This window comes from Acyrthosiphon pisum, chromosome A3 (genome assembly GCF_005508785.2).
Source record: "Acyrthosiphon pisum isolate AL4f chromosome A3, pea_aphid_22Mar2018_4r6ur, whole genome shotgun sequence".
Taxonomy (NCBI): Eukaryota; Metazoa; Arthropoda; class Insecta; order Hemiptera; family Aphididae; genus Acyrthosiphon; species Acyrthosiphon pisum.
In genome coordinates this window covers 34,901,102-34,929,098 of record NC_042496.1, presented here as the reverse complement: position 1 = coordinate 34,929,098, position 27,997 = coordinate 34,901,102, and the positions used below count along the sequence as shown (strand labels likewise).

At 27.3% G+C, this 27,997-nt stretch overlaps 3 protein-coding genes across 5 annotated transcripts in view; 2 read left to right on the top strand and 1 right to left on the bottom strand.

Moving 5' to 3' along the window:
* LOC100165500 (protein KIAA0100) lies at positions 1–12,527 on the bottom strand. Of its 3 annotated transcripts, none has more exons than XM_016807391.2 (36): positions 12,031–12,527; positions 11,839–11,959; positions 11,496–11,681; positions 10,994–11,437; positions 10,796–10,934; positions 10,637–10,731; positions 10,426–10,545; positions 9,621–9,807; positions 9,360–9,544; positions 9,169–9,287; positions 8,877–9,019; positions 8,669–8,808; positions 8,421–8,583; positions 8,220–8,333; positions 7,964–8,153; positions 7,745–7,904; positions 7,134–7,677; positions 6,868–7,032; positions 6,607–6,807; positions 6,345–6,538; positions 4,206–4,345; positions 3,749–4,121; positions 3,484–3,690; positions 3,075–3,423; positions 2,781–2,990; positions 2,540–2,709; positions 2,241–2,444; positions 2,009–2,166; positions 1,830–1,944; positions 1,515–1,747; positions 1,301–1,451; positions 1,144–1,237; positions 914–1,083; positions 617–829; positions 409–516; positions 1–278 (listed from the first exon to the last, which is right to left on the bottom strand). In XM_016807391.2, exons 1-36 carry the CDS (start codon positions 12,090–12,092, stop codon positions 228–230), a joined length of 6,618 nt encoding a protein of 2,205 aa, XP_016662880.1. In that variant the 5' UTR covers positions 12,093–12,527; the 3' UTR covers positions 1–227. The 3 variants fall into 3 exon arrangements, with proteins under 3 accessions (XP_016662880.1, XP_001945624.2, XP_016662881.1); XM_001945589.5 differs by having other exon boundaries at positions 9,354–9,544; positions 12,031–12,329; XM_016807392.2 differs by lacking the exon at positions 10,426–10,545 and having other exon boundaries at positions 9,354–9,544; positions 12,031–12,328.
* A 168-nt stretch (positions 12,528–12,695) lies between these two features.
* LOC100168210 (transcription factor A, mitochondrial) lies at positions 12,696–17,880 on the top strand. The gene is made up of 4 exons (XM_001949344.5): positions 12,696–13,011; positions 13,109–13,275; positions 17,026–17,231; positions 17,289–17,880. The coding sequence occupies exons 1-4, from the start codon at positions 12,944–12,946 to the stop codon at positions 17,583–17,585; spliced, it is 738 nt and encodes a 245-aa protein (XP_001949379.1). The 5' UTR covers positions 12,696–12,943; the 3' UTR covers positions 17,586–17,880.
* A 7,023-nt stretch (positions 17,881–24,903) lies between these two features.
* The window catches only part of LOC100159315 (troponin C), a 6,353-nt gene continuing 3,259 nt past the window's right edge, over positions 24,904–27,997 (top strand). The window contains exons 1-3 of the mRNA XM_001949126.5: positions 24,904–24,959; positions 25,231–25,408; positions 25,522–25,546. Of these exons, the coding sequence (XP_001949161.2) occupies positions 24,919–24,959; positions 25,231–25,408; positions 25,522–25,546 (244 nt within the window). The 5' untranslated portion in view covers positions 24,904–24,918. The remainder of the gene's footprint in view (positions 24,960–25,230; positions 25,409–25,521; positions 25,547–27,997) is intronic.

Here is a 27,997-nt window from a genome sequence, read left to right as displayed (position 1 = left end):
TACAGCTCAAAATAGCATGAAAATGCTTGAATATATTTGTATTTGTAAAAGTCTTTTAGCTTACTTTTAAAAAACATGCAATAACTTCATAGCTAGGGTAATATTATTAAGTATTTTTGGTATAAAATAAATATATTATAAATGTTTCTTAAAGAAATACATTTTTAGGTAACAAAATTCAATATCACAGAGTTCATACAAAATATAAAATAAATATATAGGTACTTCTATTTAGGAAATTTCAGTATACCACGTTTTGAATTTCTATGTTCATTGCGCTAGAAACAAAAAATAATTATTCATTGTAGAACCAAGAACTTCAACTAAATTAATAATGAATTGTTATTGTTAGTATACAGTTGGACAACAGTATAATATTATATTAATATAAAATAATGACATAATTACCACTAATTTACTGCCAAACAGCATTCGAGCTTTGTCTTCTTCTTGTGGTGATGCACCACCATCTGCTATTGCTTTGTTAGTCTTTATTTGCAACTTGTGTTTAATAGCCTAAACATAATTTAATACCTTAAAATTGTGTATAGGAATTGTTTGTCTTATGTTTATGGTAAACTATCTGGATATAATATAAAAAATACTAAGAACAAACCTGGGATAGTATTACTCGTCTACTATCAGTTTTCATAGCTTGGCAAAGATCTAACCAAGTCCATGTAACATTGTGGTATTCAATTGTGGGAATTACTAAACTAAAATCTCTTATGTCTTCCAAATTTTTTTCCTTGTTACCTTTGTAACTAACTTTTACTGGTACTTCTGGTATTTTGATGTAAATGAACAATTTGTTCTTTTCAGCTCTTTCCTAAGTTAAATAGGAATTATGTTAGAGCATAATCATATTCAATTATAAACTATCAATGTAATAATACATTTAATGTAATTTCACCTTCATTTTTTCAACATCATCTTTATGTTCTATTGGAACATAAAAATTACTTTCTTTGTTCTTTTTCCCTTTGGATGAATTTTTTTCATCTGTTTCAGCATCTATATTTTCAGGATCTCTTTCAGAAAAACAAAATCTCATCATAGTGCTATAAAATTTTTTGGTCATACCTAATTAAATAACTACAGGATTAATATTCATTCTAATAAACAAAGTGCATTAGTAATTACCAATTGTCAATGGTACCACATTTATTTCAAAATGTTCTTTGACCGAAATACCTCCAACAGGAGCTTTTTCTCTACAAAATATTCTTACTGCTCTCTAAACACATAATACAATTTTGTTAAAAAAAATTTAATAATTTTTAAAATTAAAATATTGAACCTTTCGATCATCAACTGGCATATTGTTTTGTATTTCTGTAGGTACAATTACTTCTTTGTACAATTCATTTGCTAAAAGGTTTGTCATTCTAATATATCCTAATTCTAATAAATGCTCAACTGAATCGTCACTTTTAGAATTTTTTGTGTACCTGTATAAAAGGTAAGAATGTTAAATTTACTTATTGGTTGACATGTAATATTTGTAGACATACAAAAAATTACTAAGTACTAAGTCCGCAATACCCAGTTGACCATCATTTTCAGTTAATCTCCATTGAGCATGTTTGAAGCATATTTCGTTGGCTCTTGAAGGTACAACACTTGGTTTATCACCTCGTAATGTAGCTAATTTTTGAGTTGCTCTTAGTTGTGTTTCTTTATAACAAGACACCATCATATCTAATTCTTCGCTTTCAGAGTTTAATTGATCTTTTAATTCATTCATCTAATGATTTAAAATGTAAATAAAATATTAATTTCCATACATAGATGTTTATGAAAAATAAATACTTAAGTTTTTTTCTTACTTGTTTTTCTAAACTTCTAATTTCTGAAGATAACAATTCTTCATTTTGCCAATCTTCTTCTTTTTTTAATAAAAATATTTCTTTTTCTAATCTTCGTAGTTTTGCAACTAGACACCTATAGTAAAATTATTTAGTTTATTTTATTTTTCATTATTCTTAAAGAGTGAAATGTGTTTTACCGAACATGGTTTTGTAACTGTTGAATGGGTTGTCTGTGATCCTGACTACTTTGAAGTTGCAGTTGAAAACGCATTCTTTGCAAACGTTCATAAGCTTCTTTTCTACGTGGTTCCACATATAATAATAAGTTATTCACTATATCCAAGATCATAGCATACTATAATTAAAAGTTTATAAGTGTAAATAATCACTAATCAGTTAACATATATTAAATTTTTTTAGATTTAATACCTGAAGAGAATTGGTGCAAACATCTAAATCATGATGCATAAGAGTAAATGCATCCACTGGTTCATGTAAATCTGGATCACCAACAACATCAGGTGTAGCTGTTGGTGGTGGAGGTACTTCAGTTAAATGTGTTGGATTTAAACTACTCTCACCATGACCCGCATAAAAAAATTCACATTTACATCGTGAAACAATTCTTTGAAGCTAGTGATGAAGTAATGATATAATAATATATATACATATACAATATATAATAAACTTAATATATTATATAGAATTAATGATAAATACCAATTTACCTGTAATGGAGAATTTTCTCCAACATTACTTGCACCTACAGTTTCACTGACTACACCTCCAACACTATGTCCACTTCCGACAAGATGCGGTAAGTCAGGAAGGTCAGATATGACCGTACTGTCTATATCTTTTTCTTGTATATTCTCCACATTTAACCACATAATATTTTCTATTAAAAATATTAAATATATAATTAAATTACGTGATCGAATTCAATTAATTTTTAAAATTCAATTTTACCATCAATAAAATCAGTTTTTCCAGCACTAACTGTAGCATAATACTGCATACTATCTAAAGTGCCAACCCAAGTTGTTTTAGATACTAATGAATGATCCTTCCATACTGGACAATGAATTCTTTGTAATATTTCAGCTTTAGCTGCACTCACTATTACATATCCTTTAGTTTCACACCCTTTAAGCAACACTTGACTATTTATTAAGGCAACTAAAATAATAATTATTGATATTTAATTATTTGATTAAATTATGTTAAAAAATATGTGTGACAACTCTAACAAACAAAACTTACTCAACCAATTCTTATAAAGAACATCGTCTTGCTGGCATCCAGATAATCCTTGTAATCTCCGTTCCCTAGTTACTTGCATTGAAAGATCATCACTGAAAACAACAGGTTTATTGTCTACTTCAGATATAAGTTGTTGAAGCATGGTAGCTGCTTGACCACCACATTGTAGTTTAGACATTGGAGATGGACTAGCTTGACAAGTAGATGATGCAACAGATGTAACTGATGATAATGGTGTAGTCTGCTCCGTAGAATCTGCATTTCTTGTACGATTCTTCATTGGTGTACATCCACTGTCGTTCAAACAAAACCCTTTCAATGCTTCTGTAGATAGGTTTTTTTTCAATTTCTGGAATATGTTTGATAGTATCATATTAATTATTTAGTTATAAAAATTTGAATATGTTACCTGATTCTTTACTAAAGAGTTGAATAATGCAAAAGCTACATCTCTATTTCTTGTTGTCCAAGCTCCTTTTAAATGATATACAACTAATCGATGAATTGGAGTTGGACTACCATCAGCTTCACATGTACCTGTAGTTTCTCTCCCATATGAAACTTTGCTTACACTTAATAAATAACATTTTTCAACGGGTTTTTCTTTAATTTCAGCCTGAAATGTAAAGTAAAATATGTTTGTTTGTTTTTTAAAATAATTAGACTGATTTTACTTCTTCTTCTTCTTCTTCTTCAGATTGTAGGGCACTTTTTAACCATATTTCTGTATCCATTAATTCACAATTCATATAACCAACAGACCAAACAGGCCGTGATCGGTGTTTCAAATCATCTTCAAAGTTGGATGCTAAGTTAAGGGTATGTTCTGAACTTATAGATATTCGTTGGCCAAATAGCTCAAATCCTCGTTGTAAAGCAAATGACATCCAATAATGTACTTGAAAATGTTGCAAAGACACGCACAAATGAACTTTTCTATAGTGACGACTTAAAGTTAATTTTCTATGTCTATTATTATTAAATAATGGACCGCGCCTGGTAGGCCTTGTTACACCAGATAATATTAATTTTAAGTTTTCAAACCACCTAAAATATCAACAATTACTTAACATAATAACATATACATGAAAATTAATATTTATTTTATATATTATACAGTTATTTGATTACTTTAATGTACTGCCATATAAGAGTGCAACAGGATAATCTGTATCTGTATGTGGAGACCCAGTATTTGGCTCTGGTTTGGTTTCAATAGAAAGACTAACATTGAGATTTTGTGAACGGAATGCTCTAAAAGAGTCATGTTCCTAAATAAAAATACATCATGTAAAATATGTTTTTTAATCAAAGGATTAAAAAATTATAACAAAAGCTAATTTTTTTATTGTTTGGAAATTTAGCTTCAAAAAATAATAATTTTTATAGCCTAAATATCACTACCAGACAATTTCTTATATTTAAATATAAGTTGCATTTTACATATGACGTCATAAAATTATAACATCCGATAAACTGTACATAAAATAAAAACAACTTATTTACTTTGTAAGACAGAATAATTATTTTACATGCAAGCTATAAATTAAGTAAATTGTTTAAAAAGGTTATTAGATGGTATTATATTATGAAGGTATGAGGTGTAGTATTCATTATACATCATTTATACTCATTTTTTACAAATTATTTATATTGATATATTTTAAATTACTAAATTGTTCATATCATCAAAGTCTCCAAATCTACTTAACCCATTACCATAGACATATTATCCTTAATACACAAAGTTATATAACTCAAAAACTACTCTTATGAATTTTGATTTAGATTCACCACAATTCTCAAAAAATAATCTGCTGAATAATTAAAAGTGAAAAAAGATGGCACCTGTTTGAAAAATAGAAGTTTGTATTTAAAAAATCCAAATGGGGGAAGGAGTAGCCGAGCAGACTAAGGCGTCGGTTGCAAAGCGTATCATCAATGGTTCGAGCCACAGGTGGCACTTTTCTTCCGGCAACCACGGCGTCTGGAGAGAGAGGCTGCCATCCCCTACCTGTGCATGGCAGATACCTACAGGTGCCCACTTGTAAATTCTCCCAAACTAAAAACATACGTATTTAAAACCTACAGTACCCTGCCCAACAGTTAAAAACCATCCAGTGGCCTATAGTTACAGCGGAAAAAAAAATTCAAACATGAGAATTTGAATATATGCATAATTTAATCAAAATATAGGGTGAGCTTGCTAGAAAAATCATCCTGTATATTTTAGATGTAGATGTTTGTATTATTTCCATAGTATTAAAAATATATGTTTTAAAGTAGGCGACTAATTTAAAATAACAAATAATAATATAAAGGTGGGAAAGTGGGTGTCGCTCTGTTATAGGGTAGGTTACAAGTGGGTCACTGTAATGGATGACGTTAAATTTGAATTCAATGATATCATATCATTATAAAAGAAAAACGATTCTAAGCGAAGAGGATCAGTCAGCCTATGACATATTGATATTACTAAGTATATTTGATGATATTATTGTGAATAAAGTAATTTATATATAACCTATTTACGTGGAACTTTGTTTTAAATTTTTAATCCTTAGCTATAAAAGTTGAACATTTTATAAATATTTAACTACAAAATAATTATTAAATTTTTAATTTGGTAAATGTTGTCAAAAATTAAACTTTAAATGCTTTTAAAAAAAAATTGTGTCTATGTATTTTTAATATTTTTAAACTGGTACTGTATCAATATATCAGGAGTCTTGTATTATAATAATAAAATTTTATTCATATTTGAAGAAAAAAAAACTAAAAAAATAGAAATTTGAAATTGTCCAGCTCATAACAAGTCAAAATTATGGTGTATAGAAAATGAGAATATAAACATTCAGTGAAATGATCATGTATCTACTGTTATTCGTTTTTAAATTACAACAAAATAAGAAAATCTCTGCATGAGAAATCAAATGATTATGTTAATTATTATGTTAATTCTCCTATAAATTACCATAAAACAATTTTTAATACTAAGAAAATAATACAAATATTGAAAAATACTTTTTAGAAATCTACGTTTATAGCTTGTACATTAAATTATTATTTTTCTATAATTATTTTTATCATACAGGGTAAATACGATGTGTGTATTTTAAATACAGTTTATTGGATAGTGTGATTTTATGACTTCACGAGTAAACATAGTTGTCACAGAAGTGACAACAATTTTTTCAGACCACCAAAGTTATTCATTTTTAAAGCTTTAAATTTTATACACAGTAAAAAAAAGATCTTATGAAAACTTACTTGATTGCTAGAATATTCTGGTAATTTATCAGGAGCACAAGGCATAACTGAATAGTGGTCATTAGGATCACCCAGACAAGACCATTTTAACTTGATGCTTAATTTTAAATTTGGAAGGTTTAATAAACATACATCGTCATACTTTGAAGCTGTTCGTACAAGAACTTTTAAATGACCTTTGAAAATAAACTTAGCTAAAAAATAAAGTGTAAGTTAAAAATTTTTCCAATTTTTTCCAATTAAAAATTAAAAATTAAATTACCATTGGTCCAATCCATAGCAGTATTATACCAATTTAATTCCATTTCTTCAGTTGTGTTGTATGGATCAAGGGATGCATGCAATTTCACTTTTAATTCATTCACAATCATTGTCAAGCGGCCATGATATATTAACCTGATTTTATCCCAAAATGGTAATGGTGGACTTGGATCTCTACTAGAACCTAATACTTTTTCTAAACCTATTTAAAATAATTATAGTTTTTAATTACTTTTATACAACAATAATATTATATAAATACATAGTTTGCACTGTGCAATGACAGGTTCCCAACATGGTCCAAATGAATATGTATATTTATCAACTTCGCAATTTAAGTCATAATAATATTTCAATGAAGTCATTCCCCTTTCAATTGTCACATCGCCAAAAGGATCACTTAATTCAATGGTTACACTTCTTTTAGCTAAGTATAAAAATTAGATATTTGAAAAAATATATTTTAATATTTATGTTCTACAGAAAATAATATAATATTATAATAATATGTATTATTTAATATATTGCCTCGGGCTGTAGGTTCTTGTTCAGCACCAGCTAATTTTCCCCAAAGTTGAAATTTTCTAATATCAAGCCATGTTTGAGGGAAATCTCTAAGTTGAAATTTCCATTCCGCACAACTTGCAAAAATCATTCGACACCAAAGAATACAAAATTCTAAGCCATCCTCAGGCCATAGGCTATCTGCATCCATTTCACATATATGATTGACAACTTTTTGAGGTCCATGCATAGACTCATCAGCCAAAATAATAATACAAAGATCACACATAGTCCACGAAAATAAACGAGTTCGTACTGGTGCTTGTTGTTTCATTTGCTTTGACCGTTGTATATATATTTGAGCATTCATTTTTTGCAAGCTAGTTAACAACTCTTCCACTTTGCCTGCTGGTAAAAGTAAACGATCTTTGACCACTTCAGACACTTTAGTTTCAAGCATTTTCTGACGTTTTAAACTTTCTTTGTATTCATCTTCAAGAAGTTCGTAATTATCTCTGAGCTTTACTTCAAAATCATCATCACTCAATTCAAAAATGACCTCTTGAACCTGTATTTTATTATATTTTGATAAATAGTAAATACAAATCAATTAAATAATCTTATTGATGACTTACTTTTAAAACTATATCACTTGGTAGAGGTTCAGGTTGGAGTTTAGGTTTTTTATGAATTAATTTTAACCATTTAACAATACTAATGAATTCACCTTGAAAAATACTGTAAAACTCAAAACCATAAGGAAATACCACTTTAAAGTTTTCAATAGCCACATCCCTAAAAATTTAATATTGTAAATTAATATACAATCGTTTCATTCTTTTTTTTTTTATCACCAAATATTGTTTGCTTCAGTTGATAACCCTTCAGAATTTTGTCTCTCAGCTTGAACTTCCTTATTAAAATTTGTTTTCAACATTTTAAAACCTTTTATAGCAAATATATTATACTGATCAACAGCGACTTTAAAACTTTTGCTTTCAAGATGACGCACTTTGCCATTGTTTTTAATATACATTAAATTATCTGAAAATAAAATAAAAATGTTCAAGTTTTTATTCTATAAAAAATATAGTGAAATAAAAATGTTACCTGTTGAAAATAATAAATAATGAGATGAAGAAACTTTAATTGAAAATTTGAATTTTGATTTGACACATAATTTAATGTCTGTTGACTTGTTTGGATCTTTAATAGAACTAATGCCTGTAAGAAAATTCAAAGTTCTAAATTAAAAACAATGGAGGTATTTTTAAAGAGGAACATTTTATTCATATAAAATTATAACATTACCCAAATGATTTTTCAGATCAGATATGTCTGTAAATATAGTCAATAGTTTAAGGTGAACATTTGCACTCCATCGACATTCAAATATTTCATTGATTTCAATTAATATTTCTTTAGTTTCCAGTATTTTTTCCAATTTGAATGACTTTATATGAAGCCACCAGCTCTTTATCGGTTTTAAATTTTTAACAATGTTAATTTCCTCTCAATTCAAATAATTAATAAAAATAAAAGAGAAAGTGAAAAAGTACCTTAATATCGTCAGAAGATGTGCAAACATAATGATATTTAGTTGGTACTAAAGAATCACATTTAAGACCTTCAATTGCACAAATTATCCTTGTAATTCCAATGTCTACAGATATAGTATCTACACGTACCAAAACACATACTATAAATCAAATAAAAAAGGAATTTACGATATGTATAATTTCAATTGTAAGTTGAATAAAAACATACTTTTTTTATCGGCTATAAGAAAAATATTTGCATTTGTTACAGAAATACTAGTTGTAATTGTCTTAAATATCGAAAATTGTTGATCTTCTATAACAGATTGATTACTTTCGGATTTCAAATTTATTTCCAAAGCGGAAAAAATTCTATAAAAGTTTAAAATACATAATTATTAATATAATTATATAAATGAATACTTTTCAATCAGTGTATAAAATAAAAAGGAAAAAAAACTATTTCATTGGATACAATATTATGCTCTGCATCTTGAATATATACATAATATATAACTTACTGTTGTAAAGAATTATGTGCCCTCAATATGAACTGAGCAAGTGGTGGACTCCATTCTAAGCGTACAGTATCAAGTAAAACATTAAGTCTAGGTGCATTTGATGGGATACAATTTTTAATCTAGTTATTAATAAAAAAAACCTGAATAAATAAATTATGTCTTAAAATAAGAATTAAACAAGTTACCTGTACCAAAACTAGGCCAATAAACAATGGTGTACCCCAAGAATGACATTTTTTCATACCCGGGCTATATTCAGTATTTGTAAATGGTTTTAACCAACAACGCACAGTTTCTAACATCAAATCACTAGTCCATTTTCTGTGGCATAGCCCAATATGCCAATTTGCAAACACTTTACCTTGATTTTCATTTCCTAATCAAACAAATACATTAAATTAATAAGATTGCATATTAGAATACCATTATGAATTAATATAATAAATACAAACTTAGAACTGGATTGCAAGATAACATTAGTTTAAATTTATTTAAACTAACAGACGCACATTCTGAGCCGAGTCTACATGTTGTAGTAACATTTAAAAACTGAACCAATAAATCTATACTAAAATCATCCATTGGACTGTTTTGTGATATTAACAATTTATTTGTTGGTAAAGGTGAAGTTGATTTTAACTAAAACAAAAAATTTTAATAATCATAACTTTTCTTGAAAACAATGTAAATGGGGCATGTTTGGGGCTTTGTAATCACAATGATTCAACTAAATATTACAAATATTAATTATAGATCAATATCTAATCAATATTAATTAAATAATATCTTAAGTTTTGAAATTTATAAAATTGTTTAATAGATACTTTTAATTTAAAATATGTAATTATGCTATAAAAAAAATGAGAAATTAAAGTTAAAATCTTAAAATAAAATATATATTTATTTGTTAGAAAAACTTCTTAAGCAACAATTTAAATTTTAAACAAGCCTTATTTTTGGTTCTAGTGATTAAAAAACAAAATAATAAATCATATATTTATATAACTATATACATTTTTGTTTACGTTAAGAGCAGGGCCGTCCTTAAGTGGGAGGGGCGAGCAGGGCCCAGGCCCTGGACCTCGCGCTTTTTGCTTACATTTGGAGCCCTCGCGTTTGAAAAAAGTGGTAAAATTGGTTTAAACATTGGTTTTTGCCCTGGGCCTCGCAAATCCTAAGGACGGCCCTGGTTAAGAGTCATGTGGTTGGGCATATATAAATGGACATTAGAAATATACAAGGAGAATCATATTTTACTTGATGTGGATTCAACATTTGATCAGTATAAGAAGTATACCATTGGTAAATATCTTCGTGTGAATATAAAGTGTACACATTATTTATCTTTAGATCAAATTTTAATGATTTCCTAAAGTACTAAAAAAATAAGAAAAATTCAAGAAACATTATTTTTTATTTCAATATTACAATCAACCTACAGAATAATTCATTTAAAATAAATCTATACCTTAGCTTCAAATGAGAACTTTTCCAGTGATACATAAGTTTCTTCATGACCAATCAAACACAAACTTTCAAAATTTACTTTTAATGAAAGATTACCTGCAATATTATTGATTGTATTATAAAATATTGTTATACTTGATCAATTTTATATTATGTTTACTTTGTTTTATTGAATGATTATTGTCATCAGGAATGATAAGATTTTCTATAGTCAATAATTTCAATTCTGCTTTCATCTCCGTAACTAAATTATCTTTCACATCAACAATTGTTAGCTCTTCTAGATGTATTTTTATTTTCTATACAAACAACATTAAATATTAAAAATTAACAAATCAATATAAATAATTAAACTAACCTTAGGTACCAATGGTGGTAAGGAAAGTAGAATGTCTTTTGTAGCCACATTCAAATCAATACTTTGATCTTTATCCTTGTCAGACAGTGTAGAACTAGCACTGTTATTTTGAATAAAACTATACAAACCTTTATTTAGAACAATTTTTGATTTGTCAAGTTTCAACATTAGTGACTGAATTGATAAAGGTCCGTGTGTGTCTAATATGCTTTCAGCACATACATTTACAGTTATCTTTGCTAAACAACATGAATTTGGATTCATAGGATGACGAAGTAATTTTGCTTCTGCATATGGAGCATTAACATTAGCTAATAATTGCTTCGATGATCCAATGACAGATGCATCCAAGTGGAGATCTATAACTGATACTATAAAGAGCCATTCAGGAGTATTTGGTTGTAATGACATAATTGATATACGACTAATTCGGACAGCTAAAAACTAAAAAGAAAAGTTAAAATTTTAATTTTAAAAAATCCGGATTAGTCATTCAATGTACTTGTGCAAATTTCATGACAATTGGCAATATATCTTCAATTTTATTATTGCTTTGGTTTTGTTTCATAATAGTGGAATCATTCCGTTCTATGTTTTTTTCAATTCTCACATCACGAGCTACAAGACATACCAATTTATTGACTTCACTGCTAATAAAGCTGCTTCGGAAACCAATATTATCAATATGCTGTCAAAAATAATAATTCATTAAAATGTCATGATACGTATACATGGTCAATTCATGTGTCACATAACTCATAAGACATGGTATAACATGTCTTATGTGACGTATACATTGACTATGCATACAGGCAATAGAATTGTATTTTTTGTTTGCAACATACCACCGAATAACCGTTTTTTAAGAAAATTATATCTTGTAGAGAGAATAAACCAGCCGTTCCAATTTTTACGTTCAAATGGTATTTGTATTTGAGATATAAGCTGATGGCTTTGGGTAACAACCTAAATTAAAATGTTTCAGTGAGTTGAGAAAAATGAATGAATAATTTGACATGAAAGTAAAACGTACTCACCATTTTAAAGAATACAGTAAGATGGAAAATACACAAAAAAATACAGTATTAAATTCAATCATTGTATTTAATCGTTTGTTAGTTATAACTGTTGGAACTCTAATCTATTAAAAGTGTACATTTTATGCTATATTTGTAATAAGCATCCCATTTGGTTACATTATTTAATGTGGAACCATAATTTGTTTTTAATTGTACAAGTATTACAACGATTTGACATTATTTTGATGACTATATGACTTGATGTTGACATATTTTTTAAAAAGGTTTTTGTTCAAAGATAAATGATAAAAATAATTATAGTAACTGTCTCTTATCTATATAGTATTTCTTAGGACTCGGATTGTAATAAAAAATGGTTTACTAAAAAATAAACACTTTATCACTTTATCATTCCGTGTTTAATCTCATCACTGACTTAAGATCAAGGTGTATTGATACAATACACCTTGCTTAAGGTATACAGGACTGGAACTAGGGCACTATAGGCACTATGATATGTAGAGCCTTACTGGAACATGGCTTAAGATAAACTTAAGCCATGGGCCGGAGACATCATTTGCGGGATCAAATTGGTTGCCAACATAACATTTTTAAAAATAAATGGATTTTGAGGTTATACATTTGTATTCAAAATTGTATGATATCGTTGTTATTGTACTATCGTACATTTTGTACGATGATTGACGATTGTTTTATGTTTTCAAAGTTTCAAACGTTCAATAGGTATCATTAATAAATTAATTATTCAAGACTCAAGTTTAATTCAACTCGCCAAAACAACAGTTAAAAAAAAGTTAAAATTTCAATAATTCAATAAATTACTTATTCACTATTTTCGTTTTTTTGTCGCACTCCCATGCTTCGGTGTTCCGAACCGTAAAATCTAAAATCTATAATATATTTACTTGAAATGGGTTTCAAACAGTTTATAACGAATCATTGGCGATTAGTCAATTCAAATAATTTGTTTATCAACAGGTTAATATAACTAAAAGTTTAAATTAATTTTATTGTAATTTATGTTCTTATTTATGTTGAAAGATTTATGATAATATACAAATTTATTTTTTTTTAGATGTGCAAATTCTGTTTTGGAATCTCATACCATAGGATATGCTCAGAAATCAGTGGTTAATAAGTTACAATTGCCTTTGAAACCAAAGAAACCTAGTCCTCCATTCTTTCAATATCTTAAAGAAAGAAGACAAGAAGTAATTGAAAAACATAATTTAAATTTTAAAGGTAAACATTTCAATTTATTTTATTTTTATTTTACACTAGGTACTAAACTTAATGGCTTTTTTTTTTAAATATGGTAATTAACAGTAGTTGAGACTCGTATTAGCAATTGTATTCATAACAATTAACACAGTATTGAAAAATACCATATTGTGCTAGAAATTTACGGTTGGGAAGTGAAGATTTGTTTGCATCCAAAAAATTCAAATGACTACGTATCCTAATTGCGTCTGATGTAAATACATTATTTCCTATTTCATTTGGAACAGACTTAAAAGAGTCCTTAAAGGAAGGTTCAAAATATTGTTTTTCATAATTTCGTTATTTCATATAATATATCAAAATTGTTTTTTTTTTACGGTTTATCTTTGTATTTATTCTACATTGAATTCAATTTTAGTTTTTTGTAATTTTATATAAAAATATTACATTTAAATTAAAAAAAGTGGGCAAGTGGATATTGTTCTGCTGTACAGTAGGTTAGGTTACAAGTGGGTCACTGTATAATGGATGGTATTAAATTTGAATTCAATGATATAATATCATTGTATAAGAAAAACTATTCTGAGCGGAGACTGAATCTAGGTATAAGATATATTATATACTTATATCTATGGTATTTAAAAAAAATTGACCTATAATAAATTCCAAATTAATCATGTCACAATATCCATTAGGTACTTATGTAACACCTTATACATCAACAACAAACCGTGATACTAACATAAATATATAATAGTGTACTTTAGAAGTTTCAAGTACCCACGAATAATATTATACAATCACAACAAAATAACTAAAATAGTTATTCTAGGTTTTTTTATATGTAATATTGTCCAAATTTGAACTTAAAATGAGTATAAAAATAAACTGTGCTTATGTATTTTTTCGATTTTTTGGTAACACAATTAACTACTTACGTGGAAGCTTGTTTTAAATTTTCAGTCCTTAGATATAAAAGATGAACATTTTATAAATTTTTAACTACTAAATAATTATTCAATTTTAAATTTGATAAATTTTGTCAAAATTTGAAATTCAAATGCTTATTAAAAAAAATTGTGCCATTAATGAATATGTTAATTATTATGTTAATTTTCCTATAAATTATCATAAAACAATTTTTAATACTAAGAAAATAATACAAATATTGAAAAATACTTTTTAGAAATCTACTTTTATAGCTTGTTCATTAAATTATTATTTTTCTATTATTATTTTTATCATACAGGATAAATACGATGTGTGTATTTTAAATACAGTCTATTGGATAGTGTGATTTTATGACTTCACGAGTAAACATTGTTGTCACAGAAGTGACAACAATTTTTTCAGACCACCAAAGTTATTCATTTTTAAAGCTTTATATTTTATACAGTAAAAAAAAGATCTTATGAAAACTTACTTGATTGCTAGAATATTCTGGTAATTTATCAGGAGCACAAGGCATAACTGAATAGTGGTCATTAGGATCACCCAGACAATATCATTTTAACTTGACGCTTAATTTTAAATTTGGAATGTTTAATAAACATACATCGTCATACTTTGAAGCTGTTCGTACAAGAACTTTTAAATGACCTTTGAAAATAAACTTAGCTAAAAAAAAAGTTTACTTCAAAAATGTTTTCAATTTTCTCCAATTAAAAATTAAAAATTAAATTACCATTGGTCCAATCCATAGCAGTATTATACCAATTTAATTCCATTTCTTCAGTTGTGTTGTATGGATCAAGGGATGCATGCAATTTAAGCTGCAACTGCTATTGTAGCAATATATCAGGAGCCTTGTATTAAATTTTCACCCATTTTTTACCCAAAAAGTACAATTTTATTGATATTTATAGAAAAAAAACTAAAATTATTAAAAACCGAGTATGTCCTTAAACAGCTCAAAACAAATAAAAATATTTTGAAAAGTTTATCAAGTATATCAATTGATAAAATAAACATTCAGTAAAATTTTCATGTATCTACAGTTATTCGTTTTTGAATTACATCAAAATAAGAAAATCGCTACACGTGAAATCGAATGAATATCCAATGTTGTAAAAATTTGAATTTCAAACGCTCATAAAAATTTAATTTGACTTGCCGGTAGACATTTCTTTTTTTTACAAAGGTAAACTTATAAACAATCTTGTATTACATTTTAAAATCTTAGATTTTAAAAGAAAATTTTTATGAATTCTAAACTCAAAATAATTTGCTAACTTTCGTGATTTTTCCATATTTTGTCAATTTTTGAACTTTAAATGTTTATATAAAAAAAACTGACTAAGGATTTTTAATATTTTTCAAATGATAATGTATCAATATAGTAGGAGCCTTGTATTCAGTTTTCAAGTATTTTCACCCAACAAATAAAGTTTTATTGGCATTCATAGAAAAAATAACTAATTAAATAGGAAGCTGAAAATGTCCCTAAACAGTTGAAAACAAATCGAAATATTTTGAAAAATTTATCATGTATAGAAAATTCAAATAAAAACAACCAGTGAAAATTACATGTATCTAAGGTGATTTGTTTTAAAGTTACACCAAAATCAAAGTCGATTTTGCGTAAAAATTCCCGTTTTTCCTTAATTTTTCTTTTGTTTTTCATGGCGCTTTTGAAAATTACTGGGAATTTTAAATTTTGACCTCTTCAATGCACCAACAATATTCACTTTCCCATTGAACAAGATACCGAAGTTGAAAATAGAAGCATTTTTACGACTACTTAGTACTTATCGTGTACACAAACACAAAAATTAAAATTAAAAAAAAAACACACATCATTGTAAAATCAATAAATTCAACGCTCCGCTCAGAATCTAAAATATATAGGTATACTTAGGTAAATATTGGTTAATTTAGGTTGTTCTATATAAATTAAAATTAAACAGTTTTTATATAATCTGTGTTATTTTGTCCGCTATTTGGAAGTGTCTGTAGAAAACGAGGTTTCACTGTAGTTATTTTATGAAAAATGTGTAGTACGTCTATTGTCTATAAAGAACTAAAGAAGAGTAATCTAGAAAATAACTTTTGATGTACCATTAATGAAAATGTAGGATAAGCATTGGTGATAAATGTCCATCTTGTGGTACATTTGATGTAAATTTTACATTGTCTAATTTATTATTAAGTAAGTTAACAAATTATAATCCATCACCGAGGCATGAGCGAGGGTAGGCAAGTCATAATTTTCAGACAATTTCTGAGGTAGTGATAAAACCAAAATGATAGGGATTTCCCCTTTCTGACTTAAAATAATGATACATTTATTTGATTAATAGTTAGTATATGTTCTAAAAAAAGTTTATATTTAAGGTATACTTAATCGATGTTAAATAATCAAATCAATAATATAAAATATAACAGAATTACGCAGGTAGGTAATTAGGTAAGTAATAAAATAAATCCCTCTTCTAATTATCAATCCATGATTCATTTAGTGGTTAAACTCCCAACTGATTAATTGAGCCTGGTAGTCTTGTAGTAAAATTAATCTAAATATGTTGAAATTGTCATTGTGTACCTATAAAATATGAAATTTAAGTAATAGAATTTTTAAAGTTTTGATATTTGTTTGAATTACGATATTAGTACTAAATAAATGCCAATAAAAAACAATGTATCTATTTTGTATTACACCTTCAAGTTTTTTGACAAAATAAAAAAAAATGTCAATAACTTTAATCTAAAAAATAAAATAAAATAATTTAATGTAGGTATATCAAATTGGTTTATTTAATTTTTTTATTTTAGATGCTGTCCGTTTTCTAAGTGAGTCATGGAAGGACTTTGATGATAATACTAAGAAAAAAATGACTGACATTTATAACAAAGAACTTGAACAATACAAAGACAGTATGAAAGTTTTTAATGAAAGCTTGACTGTTGACCAAAAAAATGAGCTGTTTCGAGTCAAATATGAGCAGATAGAACAAAGAACAAAACGCAAACTAAAAAAAGTAAGTTCAAAAAAAAAAAATGAATTCACTTATTATAATATTATAAATTATTTTCAGGAATTAAAAGAATTAGGCAAACCTCGTAAGCCTCTTACTGCATATTTGAAGTTTGTAACTGAAGAAATAAAAAATCATGGAAATGAGCCAGTTCAAACATATATGGTAACAGTTGCTAATAAATGGAAAGAATTGGATGAAAATAGAAAAACAAAATATATTGAATTAGCTGCTATAGATAATGATAACTATAAAAATGCACTTCTCAAGTGGGAAAATGATATGATCAAAGCAGGCCGATTGGATTTAGTTAGAGCTCGTGCATTATCTAATGATGATACAGATAATTCAAATTAAATTTTACAACTCATCAATATATTTGTGTGTTATTAGTAGCTATTAGTTTACTTATTTTTTTTTCCTTATGTCAAGAATATTAATTTTTTATTTTCTAATGTTAAAGAGTGAAGTACTGATGTTTTTTTTTTTTACTTTTGAATTATAATATAAATATTATGATCATGTATTTTGTTCGAATTGTTAATTTTGTATTTATGTATTATAAAGGAATTAGTATTAGTAGCAGCAACTTATTCATAATCTTGAGAGCTAATTATATTAAATGTTATCGGCGCAGGCTCAATATTTTGGATTTTAAGTTTTCACTTTTAACTGGTAAAATCACAACAGGTTTTCTACAATCAGTAGTGTAGCCAAGATGTTAAGATTGAAGGGAATAGCCTTCAGTAAATAATTGAATATTGAAAAAAATTCTAGCAATACTTTGATGTAATTAACATATTTCATAAAAGTTAAATTTGCTTTTCACAAAACTAATAAGTAATAACCAGTCAATTTTCAAATAAACCTTAAACTAATTAATTCATAAATATATCAAGTTTTCAATTCTCTCCCTTCCAATTTAATTAAAACTGGCCAAAATTTTAGATCAAGTCATTGTTGATTTTATTTTTGCATAGGTATTTGAATATTAATTAACAATGTTTATACATTTTAACAAAAAAGCTAACTATATTTTTGAACAATTAAATTCTTATAGTTAAGATTATCACTGGTGTTACAATTGTGTAGGCATATTCTGATCTAACACTATCATATGAAGCAGATAGCCAGTAGCCGGTGCTCACTGGGTGTATTAAAGGTACTATAGCCATACAGAGTGATTACCATGCAAGCTCATCCCAATTTTTTGCTTCAATAATTATTAATTATTAAAATATGGTTAAATAGGAGATATGTTATATGATATACGCCACTGTATAGAGCTGCGAAGCCAACATGCCATGGCTGCCTTAGACGTAATATTCTTAATATATTCAATAATTGTTATATTCTCTTAGGAATCACTATTTAAGAGGTATACCTTTTTTTAAGGAGTAGTGCTTAGGCATTTCATATTACATGACACATGTACATTTTGGCTGTGTCAATGTATGAGCATCAGGGGCGGATTTACCCATAGGCCACCAAGGCACTGGCCTAGGGCGCAATTTTTAGTTAATTTGTACTTTTTAGTTTTTCATAATTTCATAATTCTATTTACCTAAATTTATATTTTATATTAATTTTTTTTCATATACAACTTGCATAAAACTGGAGAATGGCTCACGTAGTCACGTTGCAGTAACGTTTTAATTTATAAGCTATAATAACCTTGCCGTTTGAGTTTAATAATGCGACCAGCGCGTGCTGTGCTGCGCCGCCACCGCTAGAGATTCGACATCGACACTCGACGAGGCAGTTGCCTATGTTAATGCATGGGAGAGGGTAACGGGTGTGCGGCGTAAACACGTACAATATTGTGAATGGTGCATACACAAAACGCCAGCCAAGGCAGTCAAATATACTGGCTCAGGCCACCGGGTATATTACTACATTGTATATAGCCGCTAGCTAGGGGGACAGCTTGCACAGTGCTTAGTGGAATGACCCGCCTCACCCCGCACCCGGCACCCCAAATTTATTAGAATTCTGGAAATCAGGTGTCTTGATAAAGTAATTAATAATAATAATAAATATTGGGACGACGCGCGACGCTGGCACTGTCGACCGTCTCCTGTATAATAGTGCATAGGTACTGCATACTGCTCAGAAATTTGCTAATCGATTATGATTATAGAGACTCAGTGCTCACCACTAAATCATAGATAATTTTGCTACAGATAAATCAAGTCGCAAAACGATGAATGTATTGATTTTACAATTATGTGTGTTTTTTTTTTATTTTTATTTTAATTTTAATTTTTTTTGTGTCTGTGTACACGATAAGTTGTCGAAATAATGCTACGATTTTCAACTTCAGTATCTTGTTCGATCAAAAAGTGAATATCGTTGGTGCATTGGGGAGGTCAAAATTTAAATTTACCAGTAGTTTTCAAAAGCGTCGGGAAAAACAAAATAAAAATTAAGGAAAAACGGGAATTTTTACGCAAAATCGATTTTTCACAAAATTGAATTTGGTTTCTGGTGTAACTTTAAAAAAAATGACCGTGGATACATGAAATTTTGACTGAATGTTTATCTTAGCACTTTCTATACACCATAACATTTTCAAAATATTTTGATTTATTTTGAGCTCTTTACGGACATTTTCATTTTCCATTTTTTTTTAGTTTTTTTTCTAAAAATATCAATAAAATTTTATTTGTTGGATAAAAAAGCTTGAAAATTTAATAGAAGGCTCCTAGTATAATATTAACTACTAAAGTATACTAACTATTAAGTATTTACTAATTAGTTATTTCTTATTATTTCTTAATATTATTTTATATTTAAATATATATTTAATATATTTTATTACCAACTCACTAAGTTTGATAATATACAAACTATCAAATAGTTACTAGTCATTACTCATTACTCACCATTCACCAGTCACTGTAATATAATTTATAAACCTATCAGCCAGTTACTATAATACCTTATTAGTTATTAGTTATTAGTTATTAGTTATTACAAACATAAATAAACATTAAGTAGGTATACAATTTTTAACATTTAAAAATACAGGTGATTTATTTTCGGGGAAATACACTCTCCCACATAAATTCCAATTTGATATGGAACTACGTTATTTTTAGAACAAATATTGAAATATCCGCATTAACATTTTTAAATTTTAATACAATAGTACATTGATAACCGTATTGGCAATTTTTTTTTAAATTTTTTTTCTAAAAATATCAATAAAATTTTATTTGTTGGATAAAAAAGCTTGAAAATTTAATAGAAGGCTCCTAGTATATTGTTTCAAAGGCAGATGAAAAATATTAAAAATCGTTAGTCACAGTTTTTTTTTTATAAGCATTTAAAGTTCAAAAAATGACAAAATATGGAAAAATCACGAAGATTTGCAAATTATTTCGAGTTAGAAATTCATAAAAATTTTTCTTTTTAAATCTAAGATATGAAAATGCAATACAAGATTCCTTATAAGATTATTTACCTTTATCAAACAAAAAATATCTATAAGAAAGTCAAATTAAATTTTTATGATCGCTTGAAATTCAAATTTTTACAACATTGGATATTCACTCGATTTCTCATGTAGCGATTTCCTTATTTTGTTGTAGTTCAAAAACGAATAACTGCAGATACATGAAAATTTAAAAACAATTTCAAATGTGAAAATACTTAATAGTGAATGTATTGTCCTTTTTTATTATAGGTAAATATTTACTTTGTTTATAAGACAATTAAGTATTATTTCATTGTTATTAAAAAAATGCTACAAAAGAAAAAATTCGAACAAGGAAGAGGTTTGCATCAAAAGAAAGATAGTCTAGTGATGAATGTACTACATATTATCTTTAAAGTTTAAACTGTTCTAATTTTAATCTAACTTCTAGGTTCCTTGTAGCTTGTAATTTGTAGAATCAAATTAAAAAAATCACTCCTATTAAAACATTTCTCTTATTTGTATCACACATTCAAATATCTTATCAAGTAATTAAGTATAATAAAACCATTCAATTATAATTTCAAGTCTGCTTGGAAATCCGTTTTTAAAAATGTAAAAACCGGTATAGAAAATCGAAATTACATTTTTAATACCGGTATTGAAAAATTAAAACCAAAACAGAAAAATTTAGAAACCGGTATTCAAAACCGAAACCGAAACCGAAAATTTTAGAAACCGATATTGAAAACCGAAACCGAAACATTTAGAGACCGGTATTCAAAACCGAAACCGAAACCGAAATTATTTCAATCGGTTTCAAGCCCTGGACTATTAATGTAGGTAATATATTTGAAGTGCTATTTTAACCTTAATGCATACTAAATAGTAAATATGTGTTGATACGAATTTAAAGAAAAAATAGACACTTACTTTCGACTTTTTGATATTTTTACAATAAATTTATCCAATTTAGCAAGTTGTCGAAACACTTTTAATTTTAAATCGTTCACGGATAAGAAATAAATACAAGTGTCAAAAATAAATGCATGTATAAAACAAGCAAATAATAATTTTGAACTATGAAACACATTTTCACTATCAGCTGCCATTGAGACTCGAGTCCACTGATCACAATAAAATATAAATAACCATATTCGTATAATAATAGAAAATGGTTAATAACAAAACTGTAAATAAATGTGGAATAATATTATAATAATTCCAGTGCTTCAAAACAAAGTTAAATGTTGGTCCTCAAAATATAAATTAGTTAATTTATCATTATATTGATATTTCAATTTTTCGAAAACTAAAATCGTGATTTTTTGGAGTCGCAAAAAGATACCATTGCGACCTCCTGTTTACGCCACTGCAGCAGAGCGACATCCACTTGCCCACATTTTTTTTTCTTTATTCGTACACTTTAGTTGGATATATTATCGTACATTCGTACGCGAGGTGTGAACACAGTAATAACGAACAACAGATTCGATATATGACACAAAAAAGTAGTTATATACCTTACATTTTAAGAAATAACTCTTTTTTAGTTAGGGAAGGGTGACGAAATATGTTGCCCCGGGTCACAAAATGTTCAAATACAGCTCTGAATGGAAATAATGGTGAGTGTAGATAGTGATGACTAAATACTAAATATAAATAAAATTATGGTATTGGTAATAATAATATTATGAACCTACCTACATATATATATTTATTTATAAATATAACGAATATTGGGGTATAAAAACATTTTGGTCCGTGATAACTGAATTGCATGTTTAGGACTAGTGCACGATAGAGTGACGGAATGATGGTCAACAAACAGATTTGAAAAACAAAACATGGAAACAATCCAAGTAGTCGACCCACAAACATATTTCTCTGATAGGTGTGGTCACGGGAGAATTTAAAAATATTTTTCAACGGTTTGTAAAGTAGCTGTTAGATTTGTGAAGCACGAGCGCCGGGCGTGTTACTGTTGCCTGATGAGATCATAAATTTTAAGAACTGAGCCAAATTGTCATCAATAATACTTAGATACCTACTGTACAATAAATGAAAAAATAACGAATCAACCATCAGAGAGAATACGCATTATTATATTGCTGCCACTTGGCACCATACAAACTTATTTTTTTAAATTAAGTATGAGTTAAATATCGCTATAAAATATGTTAATGACGAAGCTAATAAAATAAGACGTTTTTTATACCTATACTAATAACGGGCTATAGCTAAATATTGTATTTGATAAAATATCACAATATTTATTGAAATGTCAAAAATTTTATGAATTTATAAAATGAAAACATTTTGATTGATAATTTAATTATGTGCCTAAGTACCTACAATTAAAAAAACTACCTATATTTACACCAACCACTATAAGCTTGAAACAAAATGTAGGAAATGTTTGGGGGGGGGGGGGCTATGGACATTTTTGGGGGCTTAGTCCCTATGAGCGGCGTATATTATGTTTATATTCTACTTCAAAAATTATGTTTTGTTTAATTGTACCTACACCAAAACTTGTTTAAAAATATTTGAATGATCTCATATCTCAAACAAAATGTAGTAATAGGTGCAGGGTATACCCAATATTTAAATAGCAGAAAGATGTTCAAATATCTTTCATCAGTTCACCACATAGTCTGCACCTATATAAGTAGGCTACTAACCGAATAGTACTCACAAATAATATTTTGAATTACAACAAAATAAATATAAAAAACTGTGTTTATATACTTTTTAGATTTGTTGGTTGCCGAACGAATTATTTACGTGGAACTTTGTTTTAAATGTTTAATCCTTAGCTATGGAAATCGAACATTTTATAAATTTTTAAATACAAAACAATTTGTAAATTTTCAATTTGATAAATGTTGTCAACACTTGAACTTTAAATAGTTATAAAAGAAAATATTGCCTAGGTTTTTTAATATTTTTAAACTAATTTTGTAACAATTTGTGAGTAACCTTGTATTACATTTGCAAGCTTTTAAATTTCATTGACATTTATAGAAAAAAGATCTAAAAAAATTAAAAATATCGGTAATTATATGTCAAAATAACTCAAAACTAATCAAAATATTTAAAAATGTTTACCAAGTACCTATAGAAAATGACAAAATAAATAAAGGGTGTACATTACAAGATGTACAAGTACCTACTTTCCGGTAGACAAATTAATGAGGAATCTTGTACGATATGAGATTTTAAAATCTCAGATATTTAAATTTAATTTTTTATGAATTTCTAACTCAAAAAAATTTGTAAATTGATACGAATTTCGTAAAAATTTGAACTTTAGACAATCATAAAAAATTATTGTGGATTTACGCTCAGCTCTTTTTTATTTACGCTAACAACAACTTACGATGAACCTATTATATTACATTTTCAAGGTTTTTGACTGATCGAACATTTTTTATAGAATAATGACCTTAATTTAAATAAAACTAATAATAATTGAAAATTTCATAATTTATCTATAAATAGTTTAACATGTGTCAAAATATTTTGAAAATGTTATGATGTATAGAAATTGTCAATATAAATATTCAGTGAAAATTTCATGTATCTATGGTCAATTTTTTAGAGTTACCTGCACCAAAACACAAAATTAAATTTTTTCAAAAACCAATTTTGCGTAAAATTTTTCAAAATAAAATTACCAAAAAACCAATAACTTTGTTACCAATTTTATTGTGTTCGGTTTCGTATTATTTTACGAAATCAAATTCCCCTGCTTTACAAAGAATTTTAAAAAAACCATTCTCATTTTCTCTAACAATCGAATCACACGTTTTTAAAACTTGAACACTATAATTTTGAACATAAATAAGTCATAATGTACAAACACTAGCTGTAGTCTGTACAGATGTAGGAAGAATGTTTAGTAATATTGTATAGGTAATATAGTATATAACAATAAAATCGATGGAAATTAAAAAAATGTACTAAAATATATAGCTGCAAATACAATAGTTAAATAACGTCAGTTTTATAATCAATTTCCTAAATAAGTTGTCACCAACACATTTATAGCACACAGTGAGGCTAAAATATAATAAGGCTTATTTATATTGTAGTACAAAAATATGTTTAGTAGTGGGCGTTAGGATAGTGTTTAGTTATGGCTCATTAGCTATTTTCATGATTTGCACGATATGGTTCGTTTAAACGATACCTGTATGACAACATTTCCAAATGTATCTATTCCTATAATACCTATCTACTGACTACTATTATCTATATCAGCTCGTCATGTGTGAACTCATAAGTAAATTAAAATTAAAATATATGAGGTATGCATAATATGAGTCTATTTTTTTCAAGTATATTAAAAATTAACTGAACGGAAAATTACTTTTGAACTCTAACCGGTCGTTTTTGTTAAAATAATGAAATGTTATGAATGCATTAAATAAAATTAATTTAATGTTAAATGAAAGAATTTCTGTCATTACTCGCTTGAAATGATCAAGTTCTTTGAGAATCTTTTGTGATGTGTAAATTAGCGTTAAGTATTTTCTTCACTAGTATGGCAGGGTGATATCATAAATTTCATATTCGTAGAGGTGTAAGAATATGCCAGCGGAATGCCTATCTATTTTTACCATATTTCTTTCATGGGTCTTCTATGCTTTCCCCTCCAATAAGAACTAAAGCAACAAACAGCTATTTACCTAGGGATTCGGACTACAAACCTCACGAGCATCACTATATACTGACACCACGGACAGAAACCAAAATGGTAAGTGTGATAGATACCTATGTAAAATATATAACCAAGACAAATTATATTATAGATGCGCTTCTAATATAGATACCTATATTGAAAACGTATTATTACATATTATGTTGCAGGACGAAGATGACCAAAAAGTAGCCAGTAAGTATAAAATTAAATAATTGATTTAATTTAAAGAGTAAGAACTTACTATATCTATGAAAAACATGGTAAATTATATTACTATTAAGTGTACTTGTTGAACATATATGTCCAGTTTAAATTTTAATTATCTATAAAAACTACAAAAATATTTAATGCATAAATACATTTATGTACAAACAAATTTTTTTATTAGTGTAGAGACCTAACTATTATTCACATTTTAAAAATATAAAGATAAAAATATTACCTACTATATTTTAAAATGTGTACATTTATAAATTTAAATTGGCATAATTTATACAGCTAGGCTATTAAAAATGTTTTGTGAATAGCTACTTAAAAAATTATACTTTTTATTTTCACTGTTTTTAATTTCGTATAATTATAACAAAGATAATTATTGTTTAAACTGCAATAATATTTTTTAAGTTATATATAGTATTATAATATTTTGATAAGAAGAACATAATTTATAGCCGTTTTTGATGTACCTATAGACGACTATAAATATTATTGGTAGTTATTAAACATCAAAAATTATTTACGATATTCTTAATTTTTTTATTAAATTATTTAGAACAAAAGGGTGTTTTACAATTTATATATATTTTTTTTTTACTAGATACCTCATATCATATTATATTAAAAACTAGGTAATTCTAAACGTACCTAATCATTTTTAAACTAGGATCTAGGTAGGTTACCTGCCTAATTTAATTGTACATTTTCAAAATTAAAATAATTATAATTCACTGGATAGGTGGTGGTAGTATAAAGTTAGTAGTACCTAACTTAAAGGGAAATACTTACTATAAATACATTATATTCAATACAATAAAATAAATAAAATATATAGTTATGTTATACTTACGCACAAAATTATAGAAACATACATTATCAGGAAAATTATGACTTAAGCTAATATATATGATTTTCCAAATTCCAAATATTTTATAAATTACAATACATTATAATATATAACGCTATATACACACTGGTTGCAATCCGTCACGTTTATAACCAAGCCAAAAAATGTGGCTAGAAATCGCTAATTTTAATGATTTTAAACGAGACTGGGTTGGACAACAGAAACGCAGCGAATTCACAATAATTGAGTGTAATTAATAATTATGTATAGCTAATAATTGTATATAACTAATAATTATAAATTATATTAAAAATGTAAGTATATTTTCATTTTTTACTTATTAATGCAACACCTAACCTATCCTAACCCCACATTTTTTATAGAATAATTTATTTTATTGGTGGGAGGGCGGATAAAGTACTTAACGCCTGGGTTTGAGCAGCCTTGCTGTATGACTATGCAGATGTAGGCAGGGCCGTATTTAAGGGGGACAACGACGACATTTGCCCCGGGCGGCCAATTTTTGACACATTTGAGGGCGGTCAGGCGCCGGTGTATATTATATAAATAACATTTTATTTTGGTAAGAATTTGTTCGATAATTGGACTTTTTGCATTGCATGACTATAATACGTCCATTTGGCGTCATTTACTCATTTTGTCAATCAATGATAACTATTCATTTTTGTAATTTTTTTTATAGATTACCATTGTATGTTGTAAATTGTTATACATTTTGAAAATAATTAAAATAATGTATCATCGTGATCTGTGTTCTTCACAAAATTTTCATAAGTAAAGAGCTACAACTAAACAATTAAAAACTGTTAATTTTTTTTGGTTGGAGGGGGGCCGGGCGTATAAATATTGTTTACCCAGGGCGCAAAAAGTGTAAATACGGCCCTGAATGTAGGTTCCTAATTTTATTACTAATAAATCATGGTCAAGTAAGTATAAAATTCCAAGTATTCATCATAGTACCTAAGAACATTTAAATCGTTTATTATACATGTATACAGTATAGGTATGTTCAACGATAAAGGTAACACATAATATTTCGAACGCATGATGCAGAATTTTATTTGGAGGTTTTCTTAATGCATAAATGGCTTAATATTACAACTATTTTTTAAAATGGTTGACGCACACGTGCAACAATTCAATTTTTTTTTTAATCGTACTCCCTTTTTGAGTTTGAATTTGAGTTACTCAATTTTTTTAAATAACTTTGACTTATAAAGTTTTTTTTTACTCTTAATAATTGACTTATTAAGAGTGTTAAATTTTGATTTATAGATATGCACCCGTATGCATAGTCGACACGTAATTTTTGGTTGCATAGTTGAAATTTAAGTAACCCGTAGTTAGGTACTACTTAAATATTAAGGTATTACTTAATAATTATTTTTCCTCACAATTAATTTATTATTCCATGCTTATCAATAATTGTTATGATAATTATTGGTGTTATCAGTTTGGTACTTATAAACATATATATATACAACAACTAGATAGCCGTCTTAATACTACAATATGTTGAAATCGGCCGCCATCTATAACGCATGCAATGTTTACATTTA

Excerpts from the sequence above, each read along its gene's own strand:
- LOC100165500 (XM_001945589.5), bottom strand. The coding sequence starts at position 12,092 with ATGATTGAATTTAATACTGTATTTTTTTGTGTATTTTCCATCTTACTG. Across the intron at positions 10,732-10,795 it reads TAATCATTCAATAAAACAAA|GTAATCTTTCATTAAAAGTA; the intron begins GTAAACATAATA and ends ATAATATTGCAG. Across the intron at positions 1,238-1,300 it reads TGCCAGTTGATGATCGAAAG|AGAGCAGTAAGAATATTTTG; the intron begins GTTCAATATTTT and ends TTATGTGTTTAG.
- LOC100168210 (XM_001949344.5), top strand. The coding sequence starts at position 12,944 with ATGGGTTTCAAACAGTTTATAACGAATCATTGGCGATTAGTCAATTCA. Across the intron at positions 13,012-13,108 it reads AATAATTTGTTTATCAACAG|ATGTGCAAATTCTGTTTTGG; the intron begins GTTAATATAACT and ends ATTTTTTTTTAG. Across the intron at positions 17,232-17,288 it reads CAAAACGCAAACTAAAAAAA|GAATTAAAAGAATTAGGCAA; the intron begins GTAAGTTCAAAA and ends AATTATTTTCAG.